The sequence below is a fragment of the Trifolium pratense genome, linkage group LG1 (assembly GCF_020283565.1).
Source record: "Trifolium pratense cultivar HEN17-A07 linkage group LG1, ARS_RC_1.1, whole genome shotgun sequence".
Classification (NCBI taxonomy): Eukaryota; Viridiplantae; Streptophyta; class Magnoliopsida; order Fabales; family Fabaceae; genus Trifolium; species Trifolium pratense.
The window spans coordinates 17,749,003-17,764,955 of record NC_060059.1 but is presented as its reverse complement, the minus strand read 5'-3'; the positions used below and the strand labels follow the sequence as shown (position 1 = coordinate 17,764,955).

The 15,953-nt window shown below is 31.9% G+C and overlaps 2 protein-coding genes across 15 annotated transcripts; both read right to left on the bottom strand.

Annotated features, from left to right (window-relative positions):
- Nucleotides 1-882: 882 nt before the first annotated feature.
- Nucleotides 883-4,520, bottom strand: LOC123902417 (protein FORGETTER 1-like). Of its 11 annotated transcripts, XR_006807574.1 has the most exons (8): nucleotides 3,901-4,520; nucleotides 3,206-3,638; nucleotides 3,005-3,123; nucleotides 2,626-2,700; nucleotides 2,478-2,531; nucleotides 1,605-1,619; nucleotides 1,440-1,480; nucleotides 883-1,343 (listed from the first exon to the last, which is right to left on the bottom strand). XR_006807574.1 is itself a non-coding variant. In XM_045952146.1 (7 exons), exons 2-6 carry the CDS (start codon nucleotides 3,374-3,376, stop codon nucleotides 1,444-1,446), a joined length of 396 nt encoding a protein of 131 aa, XP_045808102.1. In that variant the 5' UTR covers nucleotides 3,377-3,638; nucleotides 3,901-4,520; the 3' UTR covers nucleotides 883-1,343; nucleotides 1,428-1,443. The 11 variants fall into 11 exon arrangements, 8 of the variants coding, with proteins under 8 accessions (XP_045808102.1, XP_045808101.1, XP_045808104.1 ...); XR_006807572.1 differs by lacking the exon at nucleotides 1,605-1,619; XM_045952146.1 differs by lacking the exon at nucleotides 2,626-2,700 and having other exon boundaries at nucleotides 1,428-1,480.
- Nucleotides 4,521-5,399: 879 nt separating this feature from the next.
- On the bottom strand, nucleotides 5,400-10,304 carry LOC123902416. Of its 4 annotated transcripts, none has more exons than XM_045952138.1 (6): nucleotides 10,105-10,262; nucleotides 8,885-9,322; nucleotides 8,495-8,677; nucleotides 7,474-7,854; nucleotides 6,632-7,398; nucleotides 5,400-5,655 (listed from the first exon to the last, which is right to left on the bottom strand). In XM_045952138.1, exons 2-5 carry the CDS (start codon nucleotides 9,270-9,272, stop codon nucleotides 6,644-6,646), a joined length of 1,707 nt encoding a protein of 568 aa, XP_045808094.1. In that variant the 5' UTR covers nucleotides 9,273-9,322; nucleotides 10,105-10,262; the 3' UTR covers nucleotides 5,400-5,655; nucleotides 6,632-6,643. The 4 variants fall into 4 exon arrangements, with proteins under 4 accessions (XP_045808094.1, XP_045808095.1, XP_045808093.1 ...); XM_045952139.1 differs by lacking the exon at nucleotides 10,105-10,262 and adding an exon at nucleotides 9,928-10,060; XM_045952137.1 differs by having other exon boundaries at nucleotides 6,632-7,854; nucleotides 10,105-10,304.
- Nucleotides 10,305-15,953: the final 5,649 nt, after the last annotated feature.

Here is a 15,953-nt window from a genome sequence, read left to right as displayed (position 1 = left end):
ACATTAATAAACAAATTGAAATATTTTAGAAAGATTTTCGCATAGAATGCACACATAAAATTCACTATTAATATTTCTTAGTACATGTTAAAAAATAAAACAATAGTGATTGTAATTAAGGATAAAGAGAGTATACCTTGACAAAAAAAGAAAAGAATTTGTTGAGTTTTGAGGGAAGAAGTTTTTGCATCATCAAATTGGACTAAAATCATATAAGTAGTTTTGACATAACATTTTTATCAGTTTTTTTGAAAAAGTAAATACTAGATTGAACATTGCAAGACAAAACAATAAAAGATAAAGGTATTAAACGATTTTTTGTCTATGTATAATGGACAAAAGATTACTTTGATGTTTTTATTTGTTTTCATCATCACTATCCAGTTCACTAGACCGTTTAATCTTATTCAGGAATCAGTTCTGACATCAAGTGGTTTCAGCCACCTCCCAATCGTAGTTGTGGGGATTAAATTGTGGTCTCTCACTACAAGAAAATACAGGATTAGCTACGAAGCAGTTTGTAGTTAATTCGTAGCTAATCGCTAGTAAAACATAGTTAGCTACCAATTTGTTGTGAATTAGCTGTCGTATAGGTCGTAGCATGGAAAGGGCGGCAAATCACCTATCAAAATATTTCCTAGCTAATTTGCAACTAATATAAAGAATATTCTAGCTAATTCCCAATTAATACCTAGTTAAATAATGTTCAAAAGTTTGTGTTTCCTAACTAAATTGCTAGGATATTGTCACAACGATTTTGCAATAAATCTCTAGCTACGTATTCCTAGCGATATCGCAGCAAAATCCAAGCATTTTAGAATTTTTTTATAATTAATAAATTTCTTCTAATCAAAACTGATTAGGCTAAATTGTAGACTGCAATTTAATCATATATTATCAGGCCCTTTCATAAATTTTTTCTAATCAAAACTGATTAGGCTAAATTGTAGAGTGAAATTTAATCATAATTAATACAACTCGAATGATACTTCCACATGCCGAGTCTATTTCTAACATGAATACATGAGGTCTAAATATTTCAGAGGGTTTAGCATTAAGACGCAACAAGCCCTTGCATAATTTTGTAATCAACCTTGTGTGATATACTGAAAGTTCGCTATTCCTCTAGATACTACTTCAAACAGCAACATAAGGATATAAAAAGGTATCTACAAAGATTTGTTTCTACAAGCAATTAAAAAACATAAACGGTACTTATATGACATATTCTACAATAGAAAGGGATTAACACACCTCATCAACTGCAAGGGTATTAAAGTTAGGAGATAATGTTGGCTTGACACCTTTAGCAGTCAACACTTCTGATGTCCTGAAATAAATTCCTGGAAGTAAACAAATGAAGTATTTTAATAAGTGAACCTATATAGTGAGAAAGTTATTAACTGATTCATTTAAAATTGAAATACCAAGATGCAAACCTCGCTAAAACAGGTCTGGAGCAAATCTGTCATCAGGACCACTATGATATACAAAGTTAAAAGCACGTAGTGAGAAAGAGCTATAAACTGATTTAACCATGCATGATTTAAGCATTTCAATTGCAATGGTTCGTCAAAAAAAAATTGCAATGGTTGTTACTATACCAGTCCATTGAGTTCCTATGAACACGATGAACATTACAAGTTAGTATTAAAAAAAATCAAATAAACAGCACTTTGATTTCATTGATGACAAATCAAAATACATCGAAGCAGCAGATGAAATAAATGAAATGAAATGCAGAGCACCTACCAACTTGAACTGAATATAAAGTTTAAATATTCTTTCAACCCAGCATTAATAAACATACCATAATTCAGTCACACAATAGAACCTAAAAGCACATATTTACTCAGAATTCATGCCCCTATTCAATCATGACCAACTTCGATTAAGGGTAAATTACCAATAAGAGAAACAGAATCAACCATCTTAATTAAGGACCTATTTCGATTAATAAGAGAGTATAAAAGTGGAATCTTATCCCATTTGCCCTTATTCAATCCTGACCAATTTCTAATATCTAGGACTAGCATAATTAGATTTGCAAAGGAACCTTATGCTTGTTTTATTATTAGTTCAGTTTTTTCTAATAGTATCACTTGCATGAATAATTTCACTGCTCTCATCTTATCTATGGTTAGAGTAATTGCAAAATCAAAAACACAAGATAAGTCATATGCAAGGAATTATTAGGTGATGCCACAGTTCCCACATCTCTAAAAATAACACAACAAAAGCATCTAACTAGATAATTCTTATTTTCTCAAATTAAAAACTATTAACAACTATGTCAAAGATAACATTTTAAAACTACACTAAATATATACAAACTTAGTAAATTGGCCGCCTCTAAAGATGAAACTTTTGAATATTTTCTAGTTAATTCTGTCAGATGCATATCCCTACAATTGCAGGTGAAAATAGGTAAACAAGAAAATTAAACTAAAAGAAGGCCAAGTAACTGAAACACATACCGAGGTGATTCTCTGGTAGTGGGACGAACTATCTTATACATAGCCGGAGCAGAACTGGAACAGAAACAACAAACATAATGATATCTACAGATTCAGAAATCGAGAGACTAAATAAATCGCAGATGCAAAATACACATATAAAAATAACCTTATTTAATTTCTCTAATCCTTAGTATCTATTTTAGTAAGAAATTTATCCCTTTCAGCCCTTATCCTTTTATCTCTGTGGTAATCAAGGGTCCAATAAATACAATAACAAAGAAATAAAGATACATGTAATGTATAGGATTCAAGTGAGGCAAACAAAATAGAGCAATACTTCAAGTGTAATTTTATGTTTGTGACAGAAAAGAGCCACAACTTACAGCAAGTTCCAACTATAAAACATACAATGTTACATGGGACTAAATGTTGGGCAATAAATAGTCAATGGGAAAGAGATGATATAAATGCTGGACAAAATAAACTTTCATTCATTGAAATCAAATCATTATATAAACAAGTACGGAAAAAACCATAAACAATACCTTTGAAATAATAAAATTACATGACGTTTTCCCAACCACTCCCTCTTGGACTTGTAGAAGCCATCACCATATGAGCCAAATCCAGCTTTCTGCTTCTCATTCAGCATGGTATTTTGCAACTGAAGCATAAATGATATCAGCAAAATATGTATGTAAGAGTAAAGCAAAACTTAGTTAGGACATCTGAGAAAGCATATACACCTCCGATGAAACCCCACGATCCAAGATGAATGTGTACAGAACAGTTGAAGCCCCGTTCATTTGATCAACATAGACATTCTGCACCAAAGGAAAGTTATCTTCAGTCTTAAATATTCTATACAGTAACATATGAAAATAAGTGGCAGCAAGAAGTTTAGGACATAAATACATACTTTTGGAGTCCCTTTCAGTTTAATGACGTTAGCTTTCAAGTCAATAATGCATGTGTCAAGGTTACCTTCAATTCGAGCTTTTTGAACAAGAAGATCCAAGATATTCACAAATAACTCAAATAGCGGTTGATACAGCAAAAGATAGTGTATAGAACAAAATGCTGAAAGTAGAATAGAAGCATCAAATCATTTCATTCACAAAATACAAACCTATTCTGAGTCTCAGGAGCTATTCCCAAAATCCGGTTGAGAAGAGTGAACTATGGCATAGAAACAAAAATTATGCAATGTGAACTATGGCATGCTTCACATAATCTAAACTAAATGTATTCTAATAGTATGTTTATTAGATATGATAGATGACACAAGCTGAAGTGCAAGCTTCAATACCATGTCATGTTACAAGTTATTTCAAATGCTAGAAAATAATTTATTGCACAATTAGAAAAACTACAAAACTATTAGAGCACAATTGAAAAATTAAATGAAAATTAAAGCACAAGTTTATTTTATGGTTGCAACCTTAGCTAGGTTATCTCTTCAACATAAGTTGTCTCCGCCATATCTTCGTCGTATGATTCTCCTAACAATGATCAACAACTAAGAACAAAATAACGTAATACAATAATACTGACAATTTCCCAAACCTGAATCGAATAAAAAAGCACGATATTAAGCAAATTGGAAATAGAAATCCGAAAATTAAAACAGTTCAAGCTAAGAAAGTACCAAAAACATGTTCAATCAAAGAAAAGTATCAAGTTAAAAATGATAATCTGAAATTAGGGTTCAGAATTGGGCAAATTTATCCAATTTTGTGAATCAAAAGTACGAGAAAGGAAGAATGAGAACGTCAATACCAGTGAGATTTACCACGAAAGCTATGGAGAAAGGAAGAATGAGAACGTCAATGTGAGATTTGAGAGCTTGACGATGATACAGTGTAGATCGAAAGCTAGATTAGATCGAGAACACTTTTAAATCCGGTGAGATGAGCCACAACGGTGGTGCACGATTCACAACGGTGGTGAGAGCAATCGGCGACGGCGGTGACAACGGAGAGCAATCGGCGACGGCGGTGACGAATGACGATGGAGAGCGAGCGCAATGTTGGTGGAATCGAAAACGGTTAGAGAGAGAGAAATTTGGGGAAAAGGAAATTAAATTAATGAAAATATGTATTTTATTATTTATTTTGAGGAAATGTTATTTTTTTTTATTTATTTTGCCAAAAAAAATACATTACAATGTTTTTTTATCATTGGAAACTGTCATTCCAGAAGGAATGAATGGGTGAAGGAAAATTTGTGGCTAAGCAACTACAAGTTAACTTGAAAAGATATCTGTAGCAAGGTTTTGGTAGCTAATCTGATATTTTCTTGTAGTGATCCCTACCAATTAGCGTCAATCACCACTTGACCAACTAACTATTGGTGATTAGTACTTTGATATTTTAAATATCTTATACTTGGGAGAAAATGTTTCTTTGTGAGAATTTTAGTTTTATCCAGTGAATTGTTTCCGATTTGTCCGGTTCCATAAACATTTAAAAATTTAAATACAGTATATTTAAAGTTGTCTAATCATTTATCGTTTTAGTAAATTAAATGCACACCAAGACATCGATAGGTATCTGATTTTTTTTTTGTTTGACACAACCGATTTATATGATGTTAACTTCCACATTTTGATAAAATGTGGAACTTCTAAGCAAGTTAGCATAACAACCATACCTTTATGTAAGTTCCTTAGCCCAACGCAACACATTTTTGCTTAACTTTTTTTCCTACACAATTTCTCTGCATAAAGGGGGTATACTTTAATAGACATGTTTAAATAATTCAAGGGAATTGTATTCCTAATATTACATTGATAATGAAATGATATAAGCTTCTTTATCATTAAAAAAAAGGTGTAATTTATAAGTTTCTGGTACCAAAAAAAATATGATTTGAGATTCACTTTAATAGATCTTCGCCAATATGTATTGCCATTTTTATTTCGAAACATCATATAAAAAATGGAATAGAAGGTCTTTTACCGATTATGATATACAAAAAGAAGAATATACAAACCAGTCCAAAAAGAATATACAATTAAAAAATGTGAAAAATATAATACAGAATTTTGTTTATTACAAAGAGAGAATAAACTCATTCTTTTAATGTTATTTATTTTCCAATCATTTTTTTTTTCTTTCATATGTGAGATCTTCGGTTGGAACAACAGCACCAATGGTAATTGAGTTGAGGTGATGCAATGTTCCATGATGTATTCCTGCAGTTCAAGAGGGAGATGGAACAAAGTTAGGAAAGTTCCAAAACAAAAATTTGATATTCATCATGTTCATTTAAATTGTTACATGCTTAACAAATTTCTGTAATCTAATAAAAGGGACCACTAGGTGTCTACAAATCATAACTCAATCGGTAGAAATGTCGAAATTTTTAGATTGGACCCCATGATCGGAGTTCGAACTCCGATTCCTCCACTTTGTGTGTATGAGTTTTCAACGGTTTGTCATTTTGTCCATGTACCAACAAAAAAAAGGACCACTAGGAAACAAATAGTTTAAAAAGCTTCTATTTTGGTGTACACCGAATATTCTCTGCGACGCAGAGACTAATCCCTCAAGTCTTGTGGGACCAAATAGTTTAAGCCTTCTTTAGCTTTTATTTTCCTGGTCTAACATATACTTTCATACTTTTAAGCCACAAAAAATGGATATGTATGTGTTAGTTCTTTTATTGATCAATCTTATTCATAACCAATGTGAGACAACACTAATTTTTGTATCCTTGAAGATATTTTTCTATAACAAATGGTTCACAATTAAAGAACTACTCCACTTCAAGGATAAAGTTATCACTTATCGGACACAATAATTGACAAGCAATACTAAGAAAAAGCAAAAGAATCTTTATTGTTGTGATGAATTCATATCTACAAATAGACTTATTAAAGTAATTATTGACTTCAATTAATTTAAACAATGGTCTTGTTTTGATGTATTTTTTAATTACTAGACTTATTGACTCTTGTTCTAAATAGTAGATAGTAAACTTACTAGAAGACCTGCACTATTTGCCAGAACTACAACGGATCTCAACCATTGATTGAAGATCAGACGGCTTGTATTTTAAACTCTATTTATTGAAGTTTGAGTACGAGTCATCTGATCATTATCGAATCATCAAGATCCATGGACATAACCGATTGTTAGACTATGAAATGACTAGTTTCCATGTTTTACCTGTGTGGAAGACTATTCTGGTTGTTGGCATTGTTTGATGGCACCTAGCCTTTTGGCAAACATGGAAACCATTAGTTCCGAATCTTTCAATCTCGGAAAAGGCGTAACATGGCCGACCTTATGCTTTGATATGTGATCATTATTTACCTTTTCATCCTTAACACCACTGGAAGAAGCCTCATTGTTGATACAAAAATTCTGTAACTTTTTAGTCTCAATGAGCAATTGGTTATCAGCATATTGTTCGCTAGTCTCCTCAACCTTGCAGTTATTCAGACAAGAAATCGGTGAATATAATGCTGTTCCTTCTTTCTCCTTACCAAACTCCATGTTGCAAGAACTTTCATTCTTCAGTGTGTTATATCTCCGGTGTTCATGACTGTTGAGAAAATTTATCGGCATAATTTGAGGCTGTAAGAATGAATGCTGTCTGATAAGGCTACTGTTAGAAGCCTCACCTACTTGACGAGACATTCTTGTTCCAACATTATCAAAACACTGAAAGCGATCATAGTTTTCATGAGCAAGAGCCGAAGATTTCTCCTCGTTTTGCCTAGACTGCAAATTTCCTTTTGTCATGTTTGAAACCAAGTTCATGAATGAGCTATTATCCCTTTTAACACAGGATTTAGAATATGATGAAGTTTCTTGAATTTGCATTTTGACTTTTTTACTCGCAATTATCACTTCTTGTTTGCATCTCTTCCTACTGGTGCTTGCCAAAAACAACTTAGTACTTTTGTAGTTTTCACACTTTAAATCTTCACCTGATAACAACTTATGCTCATTTTCATTTCTTGCCAAGAAATTACATTGAGAATGCATTAATGGAAGATTCTTACTGTATGGTAGCATCATTTCATTGACCTTGGATTTGTTTTTCTTCTTATTGGATTTTGAAACATGAATTCTGCTTGATGCTGCAGAAGTAGCTGCTTCACAGTTGAAAGTCAGTAAATCTTTCTCTGAAGTTAGTTCCATTTTCTTAAAATGATTAATGCCGGATGATATTAAATAGGTTCCTAGAGGACTAGAACATTCATCTTCAATCATGTGTTCAATTCTAGCATATGAGTCATCCTCTATTTCAACTACCTTGTTGTCAACATCAATATCCATGTCTTCTTTGCAATGTTTCTTTGGTGAAGGATTCTGTTCCGTGCTTGGTTTAGATCCATCTTCTTTAACCGGTAAATTACCAACTGGCCTTTGGCTGAACTGACCTGTAGAAAGTCATGATGCAGATGATATTTCAGACATGCAAAAGAGAATCAACTTGCAAATATGTAGCACCGAAACTTCATATCTTGGAAGCACGGAATACTGCTGTTCAGGGGCGTGTCCCGGTGTCCGACACGTGTCAGTGTCTGACACACGTCAAACGCCCTTACGATACATGTCAGAAGCATGTGAGAGGTGTCCCAATTTTTTTTTTGAAAGGCATGGCTTGGACACCTTAGAAACACACGCAGTTTGGACTGAACTTGAAGTTCAGATTGAAGACATGTTTGGTGTCTCACACGACCCTGACACATGCGATTACATTCAATTACTCCTATTTTCTCAAACTATTACCAGTGTCCACATATCTGTGTTAGTTTCATGTCCAATATCTGTGTCAGTGCTTCATAGCTAGCAATTTCTTTAAAAAAAACAATAACTTCAGCAACTGTTCTTCGAAGTTAAACTTGAACAACCTGACAGAACAATAGGATTTACTTTCCATGATCATGGAAAATGATATTCAATTGTGTACAAATATCAATAATTGTAGAACATGTTCAACACATAAGTTTCCTAAAATGGCAATATCCCTTGACTTGTCGGTACCAAAGAATCAATTATGACAGCATAATCACATACCTGAAATAGTAGAAGATTTGTTTTCTTTTTCCGTTATATCAAATATTTTAGTTGCTTCAATTTCAATGTTGGCTGGAACACAAATATTCTTCTCCAAGTGGTTCATTAAATTTTCCCTTTGACCATTTGGCAAATCAGGTGTTCCTATTGCAGAGTTCATTTTCTTCAAATTATCACCAGATCCTACAAAATTAACAGCATGATCAAGCAAAAATGGCTCCAAAGTTCTTACAACAAACTCACATTTCCCTACAAGTTATCTGAAAATTGAGACTTGGACCTAACTCAACCCTACAAAATCGGCTTGTAAGGTGAGGATTGCCCTCGCTTATAAACATATATTCAGGCCATCTTGCAACCGATGTAGGACTCTTAACAAACTATATTTACCTGTATCACTTGTTGGATTCCTAGGAGTATCTGTTGAAGAAACATCGCTCTTCCCGCATAAAACAGAAAGAGGTTTTACAAAAACATCATCTATAGGTTTATCTGTGGCACAAGTAACACTTTGTAGCAGAGCAAGAACCATACTGCTGGGTTCAACATCACGGAAAAGCGAAGTATTTTTGTTAGTATAACTCGAATCAACACATTTAAGACTGAAACCTTTATCTTGAGACCAAACTATTTCAGATAAGGGATCAGTAGCAGAAAATGGTATGTTTGCTCTAGAAGCTGCATTTGCACCTGCACTTGACTCATGATTTTGCAGTTTTTCCTTATGATATTGACTAGAATAATTCAAAATGAGTTCTAAACCAGTCTTTGGTTTCATTTTCTTGCTTTTTTTGAACTCAACTTCTCACTACTCAGCGGCAGAAGATCCTGAAATTACAATCAAATTAATTGTGAGATACATCTTATTTCAAGGTTTTTTTTTTGACAAAATTTCAAGGCTTGTTGAAAACAAGCATAAATTATGCATAAACCAATTGTTAGTTGGTCTAGTGGTGGGTGATTGACGCTGGACTTGGTAGAAAGGATCATGATTCGATCCCCTGCAACTGCGATCGAGAGGGGGTTGGAACTATCGATGTCAAAACCGACCTCTGAACTAGATTAAGCGGTCCAGTGGGCCGTATACTCGTGATGAAAAAAATATATGCATAAAATGAGTATTTCACAAATTTAGATTCTTCCATAAAAGGAAATATAAAAAATTCCCATAAAAGGAAATTGATATGACCATTACATAGTTAGATATGGTCAAGACATTAGACCGATTCAAAATTCTTTAATATTCCCTCCGTTTATAAATATATGAGACAACTTAATCAACAAAAGTCGGTCCTAAGGATCATAGAGAGTATATATATATATATTGATAAAACTAATATTATCCTTATGAATTTGAAGGTAATTATTGTAAGAAAATGAACATGATGAATTGAAACATAGATATATATAGAATAGAAAAGATACAGTAGTACCGTAGTAGAATTTCCAGAAAAAGAAGCAAAAAGTATCAAAATTAACATATGAAAAAGTATCATAACTTTTACTATACTGAATTATTGATATGTGAAATGAAAAGAGGTTGTACATGAATGTAAGATACAATAAAGTATACAGAAAATGAAGGGAGAAAAATACAGTACAGTACACACCTGTTTGTTTGATTGGTTAGGAAAGAAGGAAGCAGAGAAAAGATGTGTATGCTCTGTCTGTGGATTAGAGAGAGAGAGAGAGAGAGAGAGAGAGAGAGAGAACAGGGAGAGAGTCCAGTAGAGTAGTAGCAATCTCCAAGGGTAAGGATATGCCACGTAGATGCATGCCATTCCACTGACACATATTGACATGGACATTTACTTCATTCTTGCTAGTTGTTTATGGATTATTTATCAGTTATCAACTTATCACTATCGGGAAAAAAATATTATTATATTATTATGTATATATATATTTTGGTTTTTTCTAATTAACCCTCACATAAATTGAGGGTAGGTGCCCTATGATGATGTGGCACCAATGAAATTTATTCACATTTATTTAAGTCAAACATAATTAATTTTTTACCATAAAGTAATTTAGACTATTTTTATTTTCATTTAATTATATTTTATGTATTATATTCTATGAATTTATATTTTGAACCTAATTACTTCTGATTTGTTTGCTTCTTCTTCAAATTGTATTACGTTTCAAACAACTTTCTTCTTCGCGTAAAAAAAAAACTTTCTTCTTATTGTCAAAAAACTTTCTTCTTCTTCTTAATGCTTTCAATCTCTGTTGCAACCTCCACCACCGTCATGTTAGCATTCTACGGCTCCTCCGCTTTTGTGTTATCCGATGTCAATCTTTACTGCAGTCTTCGCCACCGATCTATCGGATTTCTTCAAGATTCTAAAACTTATGATTTTCAATTTCTTAGATGTTATGTTTTTTAGCGTATTTTTTCCTGTTTTTTTTATACTTATTTTTTCATCGTCATTTTGTTTTTGTTTTCTTTGGTTGTCCATATCGGAAAAAAATTAAAAACAAAATAGTTTAGAGAAGACAAAATGAAATTAGGAGAATGTAATTAAGAAAATTGATCCAATTGATTGGCCACTGAGTTAAGAAGAATTTGATTTATGATTGTTGACTAATAAGGAATATAATTCAATGTTTATTACCATTTTATTGAAAATTCAAAACTCAAATGAATCGAATTAATTGCACCAAGTAATGGGTTACAATGAGTAAACCGTCAAATACCCTCTTAAAATTTTAAAATTCGTCAAATACCCCATGAAATTTGGAAATAGGCAAATACCCCCTGAAGGGAATGAATGAATGAATGGAATGAATGAATTGGAATGATGGAAATGGAATGAATGAATGGATGAATTGATGGAAATTGAAATGAATGAAATGAATGAATGGAAATGATTGAATGGAATGAATGGAATGAATGGAATGAAGGAATGAATGAATGAATGAAGAATGAATGGGATGAATGATGGGAAATGATGGGGGGAATTGAATGGAATTGTGAATGATCTAGTAATAAATAAAAATGATTTGTTTTGTCTTTCCATAAAAGGAAATAGAGACTAGGTATATCAAGTAACATACTCTTAAACTTGCACTATATCAAGGAAATATAGACCATTGTCGGAAAATAATCACACGGAAGCTTGATCGATCACAAGTGCGGTCTACCTAAAATTTATCCGATCAAAATGAAAAGGTTCGACTATTTTAGGAAGACGAACTAACTCTTGAACTTGTTTAGGGTTTAGGGTTTAACTATTGATCATAAGTAAAAATTTAAATAGTTCATCTGAACTAAAAGAAAGGTCGGACCATTGTCGCAAAACAATCACACAGAAGCTTGATCGATCACAAGTGCGGTCTACCTGAAATTTATCCGATCAAAATGAAAAGGTTCGACTATTTTAAGAAGACGAACTAACTCTTGAACTTGTTTAGGGTTTAACTATTGATCACAAGTAAAAATATAAATAGTTCATCTGAACTAAAAGAAAGGTCGGACCATTGTCGCAAACCTAAACCTAATTACTTAACCTAATTTTTTCCCCTCTTTTTTCTAAGATCGACATCATATCGACCAACGTTAATCTATGCAATGATTTAAAGAGATTGAAAAAATAAATACTATATACTCCCTTTGTGTCAAATTACTTGTCGTTTTAGAAGGAAAAAAATTTAAGAAAGTGTATTTTTGCACTTAATTTCCTATTATACCCTTATTTTAATTCACCAATAAGCTTATTTTGTTTTTTTCCACGCACTTTATCTTTCCAATAAATTTAATATGTTATGTACCAATTTTTTTAAAAAACAAACATTTTTTTTTTTGAAAACTTAAAAAAACAAACTTTAATTTTCCAAATATATAATCTTTTACGGTTTCAACTACTCCTAAATATTTGGAATTTACATAAGTGACTTAGATAGCTAACAATTTTTTTTTCTAAAACGACAAGTAATTTGAAACGGAGGGAGTATTTACACCGGAATAGCATGAATTATTTGATTTGATTTTTTTTGAAGCATTATTTGATTTCATTTAATAAATGTACAAGTGGAATTGTATATTTAAATTAGAGATATTAGTTTTTTTTTTCTTTGTTGTTTTTGTTCTCTTATTATTTTTATTTAAACTAACATTGATATATATTTATTTTTTCGAATCTATAACATTGATTTTTTTTTTTACTAATAACATTGATATTTAGAATCAATATATAACATTTAGAAACAAGCATTCAATGATCAAATTAATTCTAATTATATTTACACATAGTCTAAAATATAATTAAAGAAAACTAGTAACATAAAATATAATTAATTGAAAATAAAAGTAGTCAAAATAATTTATGGTAAGAAATTAATTATGTTTGACTTAAATACATGTGGATGAATTTCATTGGTGTCACATCAGCATAGGGCAACTACCCTCAATTTATGTGAGGGTAGAGAAGTAGTCGCCATATATTTTTAATTTTAATTTAAAGAGAAGTTTCATTTTATTTTTCTTTGGTCAATGGGAAGTTTCATTTTGATCTGTCATAAATCAAACACATAATTGCTTATAAAAAAAACACAGAATGTTTGGGAAAAAAAAAACAGAGAACCCAATTTAGTTCCGAGAAAAAAGTATGACCAAACTATGTGATTATTACGGAAAGGGTTGTCTCCGATGTGGGAATTCCACCGTATCTTAACCTTTCAAAGTTGTTTTTAATCGAATAAACAAACAAATAAAAAAAATGAATGATTAGGATTACAATGGAGAAAAATTTCATGGGAAACAATCAATCCCTTCGATTATTATTATCATGCAATGGGGACAAAGAAAGGGAATGGAAGATAGGATTTTTTACTAAAAATGACATTTATTCAAGTGGAATACTTTGAAGATACAAATTCAAAATTACTAAAATTTAAAAAGGAAAAATCTATGAACAAACTCTCACAACATCCACGTTAGGGATGACAATGGGTAGGGTACTATAGTACCCATCTCATACCCACAGTTTGACAAAATATCCGTATCCATCTTTATACCCGCATTAATAACATACAACAACAAAATAGTTTTTTTTTTGTCAAGTAGTCTATTAACTAGAATTTCACTTTTGAAGTGAAACGGTTGAGACTACCAGAATTCGAACTCCGGTCTCTACATTTTACATGCAATGTCCTTATCAACCTAACTATGTCCACGAGGACATTTATTTTACTAATATGAAAACCAAAAGGGAAACGTTTAATTATTAAGAAACCGATATGAAACAATTTTCTTTTAAGAGATTAAAATACTAATTAAGTCTTTATTCTACTATTTTTACTATTGACTTGCAACAATAATGTTTTTTTTATAAGCAAAATTTTTGAATTATAAGGAGTACAAGGGGTACTCAACCCTTACAATTCAAACACAATCACCTTAGATACAACATAAACAAGCTAAGGGATTGTTACACCAGGACTAGGCAGAGAAATCGACATCAATATTTTTCCTTAAACGGCCTATAAACCAAGCAATATATATAACTTGGTCTACAATAGAAGTAATATTGACGAAGTGTCCTCTAAAAAGAATATTATTACGAATGCGCCAAATACATCATGTCGTTGCCAACCAAATTATATGTGCCGGAGCTGTTTACTTATACTACCTGATACGATATCTCCAAAAATAATGAAATGATTGGCACCCTCAACAGAAGATGGAAAATGTATCCCCATCCAATTAAAGATATTATTCCAAATCTGCAACATAACAGGGCACTTGAAAAAAATATGTTGTGTATCCTCAACATCTTTGAAAACAAATCACACAATAATGTTTAAAATGCATATTTTTCTTGAAAGCAAGTATGTTATAAGTTGTTGGAAGTAGGTATGGCAACGAGGTGTGGACGAATTTTGTCCTCTCAAATCCAAACCATTTTTGAGCGGGGATAAAAAGTGTAACACAAATGAAGTAGCAGGTAGCAGCATATTGTGCTTCCCCGCATTGCTTAGGTTAATTAGTTTGGAAATGGTTTGGGAGCTTATTGTGAATGTTGTAGTAAACCAAGTTTTGGTATTACTAACAAGAAAGTTTGCTTTTGTCTTGGATTTAGAATTGTCTTGCTTCTTTGTCTGTTTTGTGAAGGAACCTCATGTAATTTGATTGTACTTATTGCCCTTCCTTGTGCCTTTTTATCTTTAATATATTTTTGGCCTTTTGACCTTTGTATTATTTGTCACTATGTTTTAAGTTTCAAAATTATTGAAAAAATATAATAGTTTCAGGTTGTATAACAAAATATTGAAACAGATCTGCGAAAAAAAATAAAATAAAATTGCAAGCTGCAAAAAATAATAAAAAATTAAAAGACATACAATAGCGCTTTTATGGTGAAGCGCTATTAAAGATAGGGAAAACAATAGCACTTTTGAGCACAAGTGCTATTGAAACTGAAACCTATGATAGCACTTTTGTAAAAAGAGCTATTAAAGCAAGTTGTGAAAAGCATTATGAACTGGTATACTATAGCGCTTTAGTGTAAAAGCGCTATTAAAGATTGGTCATACAATAGTACTTTTAAAAGTGCTATAATAGGCACAAACTTTTAATAGCACCAGCTTCTATAGCAATTTAAAGTGCTATTAAAGCCAAAAAAAAGTGTTATGGTAGCCATTTTCTGTGGTAGTGTCGGTTGTTGAATAGGAGGTAACAGCCCTTCATGTTGTGTTTTAGCTCACATTGGATTGTGGATATGACTGGATAAATATTGAGAGAGTGATTGTCATATTGTGGTTAACTTGTGGCAAATGCCAATGATTATGTTAATTAATTAATTAAGGGATAGTTTTGATTATGTCCAGGTGCTTTATCTCATCCAATGCTAATTACAATCTACTTATCATGTGGAGGTAAATTAATAGTCACTTATAATCTAGCTAAGCGTCTATATTTTAGCCTAGTTGCGATCCTTTTTAGTTTTTGTTATCCTCTTCATTAATATTGCTACTATTATTCTTGATAAAATAAATTCAGTTACCTTTGCTTAAAAAAATTTAGCAATGAAAATTTTATAAAATGGTTGAACTCATTCTTTTTTTTTTTACTAAATAAAAGGCATCTATTCATTCAAATTGATAAGAGTACATCGATGCAATACAAATTCAAAATCGCTAAAAACAAAAAAGATGAATCTGAGAACAAACTCACAGCATCCATGTTAATAGCATAAAACGACATATTGCATAAGGCTACATATTTGACTATATTGAAGTTTCCGGAATATCCATACCTCCGGATCTGTAGCGTTGATGTCACAAAAGTCATTGATTGGATCTGCACTGAATCAACCTTAATCCTTCAACCTGAAACAAATGAACACCGTACCAAGACGGGATACCAATACTCCGCACTAAGACGGGCAAATCAAAACAAACAATGATGAAATCACAAAAACAAACAAAAAAAATATTATATATATATATATATGTG